Below are 15,350 nucleotides of genomic sequence, written 5' to 3' on the forward strand. Positions count from 1 at the left end.
ATTACAGTTGACATACAATATTATATTAGTCTCAGGTGTAAAACAGTGGCTAGACATTGATCTAACTTATGAAGTGATCAGCCTGATCAGGCTAGTAGCCATCTGCACGCCCTGCAGTTACTACATTATTGACTATATTCCCTGTGCTGTACTTGACGTCCCCATGACTATTTTGTAAATGCCGATTTGTACTTCTTAATCCCCTCCCCCTTTTTACCCATCTTCCCAACCCCTCTCCCATCTGGCAACCGTCAAAATGTTTTCTGTTTCTATGAGTTTGCTCCTGTTTTGTTTGTTTTGTTTTTTAGATTCCATATATAAGTGAAATCATAATGGTATTTGTCCTTCTCTGTCTGACTTATTTCACTTAGCATAATACCCTCTAGGTCCATTCACGTTGCTGCAGATGGCAAGATTTCATTCTTTTTTACGGCTGAGTGATATTCCATTGTATACATGTACCACTTTTTCTTTATCCATTCATCTACTGATGGGCACTTAGGTTGCTTCCATAGCTTGGTTATTGTGAATAATGCTGCAATGAACATATGGATGTGTATGTCTTTTTTAATTAGTGTAAAAAGTCCATTCTACTACATTTCAAGCTGAGCCCAGAGCCGGGAATATCCCTCCTCCCATAATATTTTAAACATTTTAATCTTGCTACTGAAGCACTGTTCTCAGCACTCTACAAATATTAACTCATTTAGTTCTCATAAACAATCCTAGGAGGTTGATGCTATTATTATCTTCAATACACAGATAAGGAAACTGAAGCACAGAGAATAAAAGTAACTTTCCCAATGTTATTATGCATATCTAGTGAGAGGTGGAGCCTGGGTCTGAAGCAAATTGAACACTGGAGTCCTCTCTGGAGCCCAGCTGTTGAAGAAGGCAGCTAGAGCCTAGGCTTGGAGGAGGGATCTGGGCTCAACTCATTGCAGGGACTGAGATCTATACTGTGGGGGAGAAATCTGGGTTCAAGGAGGGGTGGGAACTGGGGCTCAGCCCATGGACGGGATCTGGGTCATTTTTTTTTTTTATAGTGCAATTGAAATAACACAGGCTCAAATCTTAGAAGTCACTTAGCTCTGAACCTCAGTTTCCTTACCTGTAAAACGAGGAGATAATATTAATATATACCTCACAGAGCTGTTGTGAGGATGAAATAAAATGATCTTTAAAAGGTGGTGGTGAGGTCCATACTCTATGAAACCTCACCCAGCCCAGAGCTCAGGATGACAGCATATGCACTTGCATGGAGGTTATCATTATAGAAACAAAAATAAAAGATTTGGAGAGATGTGACTTGGCCAAAGCTTACAATGATCTAGAGGAAAAGCCAAGACCCAAATTCAAGTATCCAGTTTCCAGTCCATAGCTCTACCCACCATGCCAGGCTGCATCTTTGGTTTTGAGAATTAGGGAAAAGCCCGTTGCCTGGTCCCAGACAGAGTCCCAGTTAAGGACTGAGCCCAGAGCGTGACTGCTCTCTGAGTCCGGGCCCCTCCTTGGCCATCAGGATAACTCTGTGAAGATATGGTTAATTCGGTGCAGCCTGTCCCCTCTGTTCCTCTTGTGCTCCCTGGTGGAAGTCAGGGTGCCATGTGGATGTGGGTAACTTTTACAGAACCCCATGCGAGACGGGCACCCATGTCCTGAGAAAAAGAGTCTAATTCCTGGACTTGCCACCAGCCCCCACTCCCCGCAGCTCCACTAACTGCTCAGCAGCGACCCTGAGGAGGGGTTCCATCTCTCACTCTCTCCTCATGGCTCCAGCCCCACCTCACCCCCTCTTATCAAATCAAACTCTCCCTCCATTGTGCCTCCTTTCAGCTGGTCCTTTTGCCTTATTGTCCTCTTCCTCTCAACCTTTCTGCCACTTCCTGCCTGAAGCCTCAGTGCAAGGGGTTGGCTTTAATCTCTCCCTCCTCTGGTCCTCCTTGCCTTTGCTGGGCTGCGTCACTTAATAAGAAGGGTGGGAATCATAGCATTCTGAGTTCAAAGCTCGGCTCTGCCACCCTTGGGATGTAGCACCGTGGAGCCAGTCATTTCACATTTCCAAGCCCCTGCAAAAAAGGGGCTTGGCCATTCTGATATCAGAGAGCCCAGCCAGGGAATGCTTCCCTGAGGGAATGGTGCCTGGATTCAGGTCTCAGAGTGGGATCTGAGGAGGAATGGGAGAAGTGTGAGCATTGAGAGCCTTCTGGGTGGGTCAACAGCTAAAGCAGAAGGGCTTCAGGTTCGTGAAAGGAACAGAGAAGAGTCCAGTATGGCTGGAGTAAGCCTGTGGACGATTTGAAGGATTTTTGGAGGAATCATTTTATTTGGTTTGAGGGTGGGTTGAGTGTCCTATGGTGGATCAGAATTGCATTTCTAGGAAGCTCTTTGGCTGCAAGGTGGAGAAGAGGTGTGGGTGGGTGGGAAGGATGTGGGTAGATCAGTTCTGGGGCCAATGCAGTGTCCCAGGAGAGAGACTGGAGCATGGCCGGGGTGTTGGCAGAAGAGATGGCAAGAGACGGAGGACGATGACATGCATTTACGATACAAATGGGTTTGTAAGAATTTTGGAGGGTGAGGGGGAAGAAGAAATCCAGGAACCCTCAGAGTTTATGCCTTTTCTTTTCCTAGATGGTGGCCTGGAGGTCAAGGGACAAACGGAAGGATTCTGCATTTGGTTTTGAGTCCCTTGACTTCAGGTGCCTTTGAGGCACACACGGACTGCTGTCTTATCTAACAGGGCAATGACCCTGCCCAAAGGCTGTAGGGAAGAAACAGGGACCCAAGGCTTTTGTCAGCCCAGCTGCAGAGCGTGCCCAGGCATCTGTTCACGGGGTGGGGAGGTAACGTTCACCATCCCCCTCTAGTCGGGTATGCCAGCCCGTTCTTGACCTGTCCCCCTCCTGGGCTGGGGCTCCTGCTCCTGACGTCTACACCCTCCCCCTCCCCTGTTTCCGACAGTCTGTGGAAAAAACGGAAACTGCTCTCTAAGCGGGGCGCCGCCCGAAATAGCATCTGGTGCCTGTCGGTCAGCGCTGTCCAAGCGTCCAGGAGCTGGTGACGCTGCCTGAGGCCCCGCCAGGAAATGCCACCCCTCCTCCACCCGCCCCAAGCAGGGACCTGGGCGGGCAGGAAGCCCAGCTTCTAGGTTGGGGGTGTCCTGGGGGAGGGGAGGTTGGGACCCAGACTGGTGGGTCTGAAGTCTGGTCCTGGAGTGGGGCAGCCTGGAGAGAACAGCCTAGACAGGCTTTGGGCCTGAAGCTACCTTGCCACTTTCGGACCTGTGCACCCCCCCCACACACACCGCCCCCCAACCCCGCCATGCACAAAGGCTGAGTTCTCTTTAAACCTCCCAGATTGGAGGTTTTCAAGTATTTCTGCCTACCCTGACTCTGGGTACAGGAAGCTCTCTGAGCTTTCTTCTCTTGAGTCTGTGCTCGGGAGGGATGAACTGTGTGGGCGCTCTGATGGGCACCCAGGTTGATTTCCAATCCATACATTGTATGGCGGCACTATGTGTTAGATGCTGACCTGACTACTTCATAAATATTAATTCAGTAGGTTCTTACAACAACCCAGTGAAGTAGGGACTACCATCCCCTCTATATTGTAGGGAGTCAGCTGAGGCACAGAGAGGTCAAACAACTTGCAGAGAGCACCCAGCTGGCTGGCAAAGTGGTGGAACCAGAATTCACAGCTCGGGCAGTCTGCTTCAGGCTATGCTGCTACAAGGGCAGCAGGATAAGTGCAATAGTCAGGGACTCCAAGTTCCTACCCTGCTCCCCACTTGCCAGCTGTATGTTTCCAGAAAAGTTATTTAATCTCTGAGTTTCACTTTCCTCATCTGTAGCCAGGAGATACTTGTCCATATAGCATAGCATTCTTAGGATTATTTTTAATGGTAAAAACTCTGATTTGAGGAGATGTCATTGTTTCCCCTTCCGCTTCCATATGACCATTGCCTCCATTTTTGTCCCCATTCTTGGCCCTGGAAGAACATTTGCCCCATTGGTAAGCAGGCCTGAGCCCAGAATTCCAAGCCTGAAATGTGGGGAGAGTCAGCTCTGTGCTTCCAAACCCCAGCGCTGCCATCACCATTCTCAGGATGGAAAGGATTTCAATCTAATTCAGTGGTTCTCAAAGTGGACCGTTAGCCTCAACTGGGAGCTTGTTAGAAAAGCCAATTCACAGGCCCCAGCCAGGCCTGCAAATCAGAAACTCTGCGAGTGAGGCCCAGAAATCTGATGTCCAGGTGATTTCTGATGTGCACAATAATCTGAGAACCATTGGTCTAGTTTATAACTCTCATCTGTAGCAAAGGCCAGTGTAAAATAATTGAATGTATTAAGAAAGCACTGTTTCCAAAAGTATTGAAGCCATTTCCTAACCCATGCTTCTTGCAGGAGCATACCAAAGACCAAAGCTGCTCCCCAGACCTAAGGGACAGACAGTGCCTAAGCTTGTCTGTCGTCACAAGCAAAGAAGCCCTGACAGCTCTGCCATCAATGGTTTTGCTCCCAGAGCTGCCAGAAAAGCATAAAATGTGTGTGTGGCCACCAGCCCTCTGGCTAGCATAGTTGCTGGTGGTCACTCAGTCAGGGCCTTGGCCCTTGTGTACATGTAAATACTCGTAGACGGGCCCCTGGAAGGCTGAAGGGGACTATATGTACTGAGCACCTGCTATGCATGCCTGTACTACTCCAGGCTCTGTTCTGTCATTTCAGCCTCCACAATAACACTGCCAGGCTGCTAGTGCGACCCCCACTTTAGATGAGGAAAGAGGCTCATCTCAACCAAGGCCACTCAGCTGGGTGGCACCTACATTGGTTTGGACCCAGTGTCCTCTCCATTCCTGCTGGCTATAATGAAATATTTGCCACGTTGGGAAAACTACTTCAAAGTTTTGGAGACTTTGGATAGCACTGTGATATGTCCTGGTTTAAATCCCTTGTGACCGTGTAGGAGATAAACATATAGCCAAAAATCTCATGAAAAAATGCTCAAACTCTCATCAGGAAACGCAGATTACGGTGATGAGGTAACTATGACACACCCACTAAAATGGTTAAAACCTAGAAGACTGACCATACCAAGTACTGGTGAGGATGTGGGGCAACTGGAATTCTCATATGTTGTTAAAGGAAAGGTGAAAATGACTCAACCACTTTGAAGAACTCTTTGGCAGTTCCTTATAAACATACAGTTTATAAACACACACTTACTTGGGAAAATGGAAAAACATATATGCAATATGCACAAAAACTCTTGTATACAAATATTCATAGCAGCTTTATGCATAATAGCTAAAAACTAGAAACAATCCAAATGCCCATCAACAGGTGAATGGATTAACAAATTGTGGTTCATTCATGCAATAGAATACTACTCAGCAATGAAAAAGAACCAAAGTACTGATCCATGCGAGAATATGGAGTAATCTCAAAAACATTATGCTCATTGAAAGAGGCCAGATACAAAAGAGTATGGATAACTTCTAGCAGACCAGAAGTTCCTGCCTCCAGCTCCTTATCCAGTGTCCCTTAAACATCCCTCCAACATGGTGCCGACCACACATAGCTGGGTGTCTATGTACCCCACTGAACTTCTCCAAGACAGGGACCGTGTCTGGCTTGCCAATGCCCTAGCATGTCACAGACACAGAGCAGGAGCACCATAAATGTATGTTGAAGAAGTAAGAGTGACAGAGACTGAGTTGGAGAAAGAAATTGAGGGAGAGGGACACCACCCAGCAGGAACCTGGGCCATGAACTTAGAGGAAGCTGAAGTGGCCAGCTCTCCTCGTCCTAGAAACCAGCCACAGAGAACGTGCAAGTGCCTCCTTTACGGCCCCTCTCAGAGAGAAATGATTCCATGAATACACAAGCTGTGAGTGGCAGCCCCTTCCTGGGGTGACCCAGGAAATGCAGACCTTGATGGGGGTGGGGGTGGTGGACTCTCCTTATCCCCACTGACATTGTCTGTGCTGGGTGGGGAGGGGAGTGCAGGAATGGGGCTTGGATTGGAGAATCACAGCGCAGGTCCCTCTAAGGTGGTTCTTGGGGTTTGGAGCCAGTCAGGCATCAGGAATGACTCAGCTATGGTCCATGTACTTGCTCCACTTCCAACCAGCGTCTATGACCCAGTATCACTTCACCAAAGTAGGAATATCAGGCTGTAGGGAACTGAAACACATACTTACCACAGGAGGAGAAAGGAACATGGGCTCTGAGGTCGGACAAGTTCAAGTCCTGACTTCACCTGTGTGACCTTGGGCATGTCACTTCACCACTGAGTCTCTATTTCCATTCAGGGATAATCCCAACATAATGCTCAGGTTAAGAGCAAGGGCTTTGGAGTGAGACTGCCAGAGTTTGAATCCTGGTTCTTCATATTGGCTGTGACCTTGGAGAAAATTACTTAACCTCTCTGTTCCTATTTTCTAATTCACAAAATAGGGGATAGCAAAACTATACCTCATATACTTGCTGTAAGGTATAGTTTTCCTATCCCCTATTTTGTGGATTAGAAAACAGGAACAGAGAGGTTGCTATCTACCTCATATAGTTGCTGTAAGTGTACAAATGCACAGGGCTTAGAACACAGTAGGTGTGTTCAGTAGATGTTAACTGGCATTATCACTTCAGTGAGTTGTTACGATGATGATGAGAGACCAGATATGATCGCCTATGATCCTAATGAACCACAAGGCAGCAAACAAACAGTACTGGCTCCAAATAAGTTGTTTCTGATCTTCAAAAAGATCTCGAAGCCAAATTTCATCTTCCTTTCTACCAATTTGTCCTCATTCCACGGTCCTGAACCAGGATCCTGTCACTTGTTGCAGGTCTCCTCATCTAATTTTGTCCCGATTCTCTGTGGCTGTGCGTACTTCTATGAGTGTTTGCAAGTGAAAGCGCATGTTTGTTTCTGTTACTTCACAGGGGGACTGTGAGGTCTAAATGAGATTCTGAGTAGGACTTTGAGAAATTTCAGACGAGTGTGATTCTGCAAATATGTCTGTGCAGAAATGCATGTTTCCCACAGGGCCTAACAGTGCCAGCTCTTTCTTCATCGTGCTCCCCAGGATCTAGCACAAGGCTCCAGACACAGCCGGCACATTCAGCAGAACTTGTCCCTGTGACTCGTCATCAGACAAGGGGGTTATACCTAGTCCCTCTTCTCAGGGTGCTCCCAGCCATGAGCACACACAGCCACCATACTAACTGCTTGTCATAAATCTGTAAGAGGACAAGAAGAGGACCAGAAAGGGTTATGGAAAATCAAAGGAGGAAAATATCATTTCCACAAGAGGATTCTGGGAAAGTTGCTTGAAGGATGGGAAGGGAATGAGGGTGGGGGTTGCCTTTAAGATTTGAAGGGTACACAGGGTTTTGAACCCATGAAGGGTTTGGAGGCAAAGGAGCAATGTGAGCAAAGTAAGAAGGCTGAAAAGTGTGTGCATGCGTGTGTGTGTGTGTGTGTGTGTGTGTGTGTGTGTGTGTTGCCTTTTTTCCTTACGGTATAAAGGAGAACAGGGCAGGCCTGGGTTTGATGGCTTGATGCTAATTTACTGACTCAAATACCATGGCACATGATTGTATGGTCTGGGAGGTTAGAATCCTGAGTTCTGTGCTTAACAATCTGTGTGAATTTGAGCAAGTCCCTCCCCTTCTTTGGGCCCCTGTGTCCTCATTTGTACAACGAGCAGCAAGTAATTTCTGAGGGCCCTCCAGCTTGGATACCTGACGTCATCTTTTCCATTATGTTTTTAATTAGTCCCCCTTGCCCTCCTGGTCTCAGACCTCCTGGGAAGAGACAGGACACAGGGCTCTCCCCTAATCTGTCCTTTCCTGGAGTTTAGCCTCTGACCAGGAAGTGGGAAAGCAGGATTTCCTCTGAGGATGTTCTCTGTGACCCAGACAGTTCTGGGTTGGGAAGCAGAGAGGAGATAAGGAACATCACCCAGGCTTCCAAATCCTAACGCCCCTTTCTGTGGGTTTGATGTTTCCTTCTATAGAGGACTTTGAGCTTCTTAAAAACAGGGAATGTGTAATTCAGAGCTGGAGAAAGATATGTTGGTATCTCTTTGAACAGATATTATTATTCAACATTTTGGTGGGGAAAACTGAATACCCTTTCTTTTTAAATTGCGAACTACATTACACATTATAAAAAGTAGGAAAATCTCCTTTTTTTCATCTATGCCTATAAAAACCCTTCAAAGCCCAACTCCAACGCTCTTTTGCAGAAGCCTTCCTCTCCTCTGGACTTGTAAACCACTCCTCACACCCTATTTCTGCATCGTTGGTCATACAATCACAGTATGTCAGAGTTACATGGCTAACCTCTTCACCTCAAAAACTGGGACACGAAAGCCTAGTGATGTGAGGTGTCTTGCCCAACGTCACAGAATTGGGGGCAGAGTGATGAGAGGAACCCGACAGTTGCTGACTTCTAATTTAGTGTTCTTTCTACTTGTTTACCCTTTTCCTATCATTGGTTTCCTACCCTCAACTCCTTCCTCCTATGCTGTACCTATATATACCTCCACGTTTTTCACCAAGCTCTTCCCTCTGTCAGAAATACCACCTCTTCCCCATTGCTCCTACAAGATTCTGGAAAAATCTAGAATGTTTTCAGAACAACTCTCCTCCCAGTTTCTCTTAATATATTCTCCCATGTTATATAGTTTTACTATGAGCACTGACTTCTCTGTGTTGTTGTTTACATGTCTCTCTCCCATTAGATCAAGTTCCTAGGAACAGACAGTTCTAGTCTAGTCAGACAGGTAAGTTTGTCTTGTTCATCACCTTATGCTCAGCACCTAGCTCAGTGCCCAGTGGAATCACTATTAGTTACCTATTGAATAGAAGTAAAAAAAGGTGCTGGTGGGGAGAGGAAGAGTGGCTGCATCTGGGCTAGATGCTAAGGAAGGACGCTAAGTTGTTAACTATAAATGTGTGACCCTGGCCCAGTTATACCTTATCTGTATCTGTCTCATCGTCTGAAAAAAAGGGGGTTAATGATGCTGCCATACGTACTTGAGGTTTGGTTGTATTACACGAGGAAATATGTGGGAAAGCATGCTTTGAAAAGTGTGAAGCAATCTGCCAACCTAAGACATTATCATCAAATTTATTTTGCAGGCATAGAAAAGACCTCTCAGTTCATCTAGGAGGCTAGGAATGGTTCTGCCCTTATGAGTGAGTAATGTCTAGAAAATAAGGGCACAGAAAAATCTTTTGTTCCTCTAATTTCCCGGAGCCCTTACAGTAGCCGTCAGTAGAAGATTACCACGATGAAAATCACTGGAGCGAACCCATTAACACTGGCAAACTCGTAGATCACTGCTTCAGGACTCGGGCAAAAAACAGTTTCTGGTCTTGGCCAAAGGGCAAGGGGAGTCCTTCTTGGGTGAAAACACACTGCACAGAGGCTTGGAGGACAGTATATTTGCAGACAGCATTGACTGTAGTATTCAAAATCCTTCATTCAGCTCAAGATCTGTCTCTTGTAGGACACTCTTCTTGAATTCCTCAGGCCTCAGGGAACTTGTATTTCTCAGAGGCTTCAGAACTTGAGCTCTGGAGTTATACTTGAGCAGGAATCTCTGGTAGCAACTTACTTGAGTAAGTTACTTCCCTAAGGCTGTTCCTCATCTGTAAGAATGACCATCACCAGCTGGGTTCAGCCAGGAGGCTTAAGCGAACTAATGCAAGTGAAGTTCTCTGCACAGCGTCCTATGAGCATGTGGTGAGTCCTAAAAAGATGGAAGCTATCACGATTACACTGCTGTGGCTTCTTACTCCATGGATCACTTATTTTAGATTTTCATCATTGTCATGCAGGGTGTCATGCAGGGTCTCTGGTCCCGCTCCCCACATAAGAACGCAGAGCATGGTGAGGCCAAAAAGGAACACCCACGGAGCCATAGATAGGGGAGTCATACCACTATAGTCTCGCTGGCGGCTGGGTTGGAGACACAGGAAGCAGGAGCCACACTATCTGCAACCTGCCATCCGCTTCTCTGTCAACCAACCAACCTCACTTGCTAGCTGCAATCCGCTCTTGCTAGCTCAGCCACCATCTTCTTGCTAGCCCCCATTTGCTGCGAGCCTAGCCACGGCAGTTATATTAGTGGCCAATGGCTCACTGACGGCCAACTAGCCACAGCTGATGGCCATCCAATCACAGTTGATGGCCATTTACTACCCGAGTGAGCACCTTTCCACGTGAGTGCGAGAGCGTGGAAACTGCACTCCTGGTTCTGTCCCCACAATCATACACTGTTGTATGACTGTTTCCAGGGTGTATCTGCTTTCCCTAGTCTTTACAGCTGGCAAAGGCTTGTCTAACATGCCTACATCCACTTCTGCGGGTCTGTAGCACAGGCAAAGCAAGGCAAAGGACAGTGAGCATGCCAGCAAGGGGCTCAGAGGTGAGGGAGGGGACATTTGGTGGGGTGGTGGGGTGCCAATTGGCTAGAACCAGACTAATTTTTCCTGGAAGCTAGATAATAGAAGTTCCACTGTTTTTCCTTATTCCATTTGAAGTAGCACCCACATGGCAATTAAGTTCGTGAACTTGCCACCGTGCCTTTACATTGGCAGCACTGTACGAACAGCTCAGTAAGGTTTCATAACCTTGGTATATCAGTGTCTCACAGCTGTGTTCGTGTTGACGTGTGGTGGTGTCTTGCTGAGTGGCGTTTATTATTGTATGTTTTTGTGTGCTGTCGCAAGAATGTCTGAGCTTGAATTAGAGCAATGAACAAACATTAAATTTCTTGTTAAACTTGGCAAGAGTGGAAATGAAATCAGGGACGTTAGTCCAAGTTTATAGGGATAATGCCATGAAGAAATCGGCAGTGTACAAATGGATTAAATGTTTTTCTGAGGGGAGAGAACACATCACTGATGAAGAGAGATGAGGGCAGCCAGTAATGAGCAGAACTAACGAAAACATTGCAAAAATTCATCGAATTGTGCATCAAAATCATTAGCTGTGAGAAGCATAGCAGACCAAATAAAGACTAATACAGAAACAGGAAAATCTTAACTGAAAATCTTGGCATGAGAAAGGTGTGTGCAAAAATGGTCCCGAAGGAGCTCACTGATAAACAGAACCAAGGAGAGTTGAAGTTTGCCAAGACCTTTTGGAGAGGCAAGATGATGATGTTTTGGGCCCTGTTATCACTGGTGATGAAACATGGGTGTACCAATACGACCCTGAAACAAAGCGTCAAAGTGCACAATGGAAGTCAGCCAATTCTCCATGACCAAAAAAGTTCCGTCAGTCCAAATCAAGAGTCAAAACGACATTGCTAACCTTTTTTTTTGATATCTCAGGGATTATTCATTATGAATTTGTACCAACTGGACAGTTAACCAAATTTACTATTTGGAAGTGCTGAAAAGGCTGCATGAAAAATTTAGGCAAAAATGTCCTGAACTTTTCTCCAACAATTCATGACTCTTGCATCACGACAATGCACCAGCTCACATGGCATTGTCTGTGAGGGTTTTTAGCTAGTAAGCAAATAACTGTACTGGAACACCCTCCATACTCACCTGATCTGGCCCCCAATGACTCCTTTCTTTACCCAAAGATAAAGCAAATATTGAAAGAAATACATTTTGATGACATTCAGGACATCAAGGGTAATTCGACAACAGCTCTGATGGCCATTCCAGAAAGAGTTCCAAAATTGCTTTGAAGGGTAGACTAGGCACTGGCGTCGGTGCATAGCTTCCCAAGAGGAGTACTTTGAAGGTGACCATAGTGATATTCAGCAATGAGTTAAGTAGCACATTTTCTAGGATGAGTTCATGAACTTAATTGTCAGTCCTCATAAACAGTATGTCGGGGGTCTGGATGAAAAATTCAGATAAATGTCATTTGAGAGGCAATAATCTCCAAAGTCTTTTAATTCAATTTTCCCAGTACTAATGGTTTTTCCAAAGATGCCTAAAAGCTATCATAGCAACTAATGTGCCAAATAACTTCCCATAGTAAAACATTCTTCTTTGAGAATTTTCTAGAGTAGGTTTCAGCGATGGTCTCTCTTCTCTGGACATATATTTAGTAGAAAAGAGATTTGTTCAATTTATCTGCAGTCTAAATTTAGTCTCGAAAACTGCTTAACCATCTTATCAGAGGCCTTAAATTAGATGTGGTAACAGAAAGTGATGGAATTAGATTTTGCCTAAAAAGCCTCAGGTAGTTTTTGTTGTTCAGATAGAGGTTCTTATTTGGTGTGAAAATTACAGGGTTCCTAGCGATAATGGTAGTTATTGAGGCTGTCAGTTAATTCAGTAATATTGTTTTTTCAGTAATGTGTAACACAAATTATATCTACACTCACTTCTGGGGTGAAACACTGAGGGCTAAAGTTAAACAGCGCATACTTGAAGAGGCTTTGACAATTCTGTCAAAAATTTACTCCAGTGAAATGTGTAAGTGGACTTCTACACTATTTATTAAAATAACTAACCACTCAAACAATGCCTATGGAAACAAAGGGAAACAAAATCATCACTGCCATTTACTCGTCTTTATTTTAACCTGAAAGAGCAATGCTGCAGGGAAAAATGCACAAACGGGTCCTTGGCTCCGGTGGGGAACAGCAGAGAACCACCACGTTACTATACTCGGGCTTGCTAACTATAAACTGTTTTATCAGATTATCACCTCAGAAAGCCCCAGCTAGGTTGGAAAGCATTTAGAGATCCAAAGTCCATTTCTTTCCAGTTTATATATCAAACTTTGATATAAACCGACATCTTAATTTAACTTCAGAAGAGCTTTATCTCTCATGTGAATGACTTTTTCATTTATATTCCGTAATAATTAAAAACTTAATATCTAAGAAGGTGGAGGAAAAAGGGGAGCAACTATTGATAAACCCAACAACTTGAGATACATTCCATTTATGTTAACAATCTCATGGTAAAATTAAGAATTTTAACATTCTCAAAATGAGAAAAACCCCAGTGACAGAGAACAGACCACTGGTTGTTAGGGGTTAGGGTTGGAGGGAGCACTAGAGAGTTTCTTTGTGATGGAACAGTTGTGAATGCTGACTGGTGGTGGTTATGCAAATCTATAATAAGTGATAAAACTTCATAGAGCTATACACCAAAAAATAAATAAATGAGTGTAGAAACTTGTGAAACCTGAAAGGTCTGTGGTTTAGTTACTAATATTGCACCCAATGTCAGTTTCTTGGTTTTGATCATTTACTGTGGTTATGTAAGATATTAATTATTATTGGGGGTCGCTGGGTGAAGGGTGTACCTAAACTCGGTACTATTTTTGTAACTTTCTAGGAGTCCAAAAAGTTTTTTTTTTAAGTGGAAAAGGACATGCTATAGCAGAGAACAAAGAAAAACAGTCAATCTAGACATTTTTATTAAATTTAATAGACATTTTAGTTCTATTAAAAAATTAAAACATCTGAAAAACTCACAAAGTTTATAAAACACACTCATACCCAATGTTCTTATTCTGTGATAGTGCTGTATGTTGAAAATGTTACACTAACATCAACCCACTAGAATGCAAAGGTTTTTCTTCCACAGAATTTAACAAATATGCATCTTAAGAGGACATACACACTGCTTGTATAAAAGATCTTAAATTAGTTTTAAAAATTAACTTTCCCCTTCATTTCAATAATGGTTGATTTAGCCAATTTAGTCAGAGTCATGATAACTTTATGTTCTTTCAGGTGATCCTGGGTAGATGCAGAGATGCAACATGCTAGAAAAACAGACTTACTTTTCAAAATGTACAGTATAAAAGAGCAGTTCAGATTCTGTGCTGAATAGAGTCTGTTTACCTAAATTTGTTGAAATAACTCATCTCAGGATTTGTTTTTTAAAAAAGCTTTCAGTGATGTTGACCAGCTCTATTGGAACAAAGAGAACTTAACTTAGCCCTCCTACTAGTAGCCAGCCATTGCATAGACAATCAGGTCACTTGTTCAGCTCTTTGCAATCAGCCACTACCCAGAAACAGGCTGATCCCTAGAATGATTTGGAATCCCAAAACTACTGAAAGGCTCTGGCTTCTCCAAGTACCTTCAGAAGACACCCTTTCCTCCTATCAAGAGCGCAGGGCGTTAAAGGTTTAAAATAATTTTGGCAACTGTCTGAGACGCTTTACATCTAAGAAGGCGCCTATGGAATTCATACTATTCATTTGCTTTAAAGTTTCAGGTTTCAAACTTTCAGAAAATATTGGAGTGTCCCTTTTATTTTCTTTCTCAGGATGTTGGGTGAACTCTGCCTTTCCAGTTCGGAGCTTCATTGCAGGACTTGGTTTTACGTTTGTTAATAAGAATGTTGGGTTTTCATTCAACCGCTGTGTTGTTTTTGACCGAACAACTTCATTTGTAATATTTCTCAATACGGGTGTATCTGTGTGAGTGGCCACGGATTCACAGTTGTAACCATTAATCATTTCACAGGCACCCCTGGACGACTCCTTCTGATAGTCAGGCTGTTCGGGTATGGATGTGAGGTTCTGAGTCAGTAAATGTTCACTCTTGCTGTCTGAGTTGGTCAAAGGCTCCTCTTCATCTTCACTATTGTCACTGCTTTGTATGAGTCCATATCTCTTCATATATTTTTTGGTTGCAAGTGACATGTTGTTTGGTGAAATTAAACTAAGCCCCACTGTGCTTCTGTCTGTATTTATATGTAGAAAACTAAAAGATGAGTCACAGCTATTTTGGTTTGATCGTGAGAGAGACAGTTGTGACAGCTGATTTTCATTTAAATATTTCAGAGCTATAGCATTTGCCTCCATGCTCAAATCCACACCATTGGGGCTTAAGCCACTCATGCCAACATTAGCAAATGACATGTAGTTTAATCCAGAGATCACTGCTTCAGGGCTGATGCATGCCAACACACTGAAAGACACAATGGAGTAGGCCATCATTTATCTTATTTTTAAATACTAAATAGTGTTATTCTAAATGTGTTCCATTCTATGAAAGTAACAAAAGGTTTTCAACTTTGAGCCTCATGGTGCTTTTTTATCTGAGTGCTCAGACATTAAAGTCTTGATAATCCAGATACATTCAAGGGATAAATGTGATAACCTAGATGGTAATGCATGAATTCACAGACTGAAAGTGAAACAGAAATTAATTTTCCTAAATTTAATACATCCGTCATGGTTTTAAGACAAAATACAAGGCCCCAAAATGTAAAAGTCATTCAATATTGGGAAAGTAAAACAAAAATAAAATCAAACAGAAGACACATTTGATAATATAACATTACAAGCTTTGGTGAGTAGCTCAGAATATTAAATTGCTCATAGTTGAGATTTTATTTGTA

At 43.8% G+C, this 15,350-nt stretch overlaps 1 protein-coding gene across 4 annotated transcripts in view; it reads right to left on the reverse strand.

Annotated features, from left to right (window-relative positions):
* Window positions 1-13,399: 13,399 nt before the first annotated feature.
* STIL (STIL centriolar assembly protein) overlaps window positions 13,400-15,350 on the reverse strand; it is a 52,978-nt gene continuing 51,027 nt past the window's right edge. For all 4 annotated transcript variants that reach the window (XM_019749411.3, XM_074334682.2, XM_074334679.2 and 1 more), the window contains one exon: window positions 13,400-14,917. In XM_019749411.3, the coding sequence (XP_019604970.3) occupies window positions 14,131-14,917 (787 nt within the window). In that variant the 3' untranslated portion in view covers window positions 13,400-14,130. The remainder of the gene's footprint in view (window positions 14,918-15,350) is intronic.

Source organism: Rhinolophus sinicus, chromosome 14, assembly GCF_057876585.1.
Source record: "Rhinolophus sinicus isolate RSI-liver-muscle chromosome 14, RSI-T2T, whole genome shotgun sequence".
Lineage (NCBI taxonomy): Eukaryota > Metazoa > Chordata > Mammalia > Chiroptera > Rhinolophidae > Rhinolophus > Rhinolophus sinicus.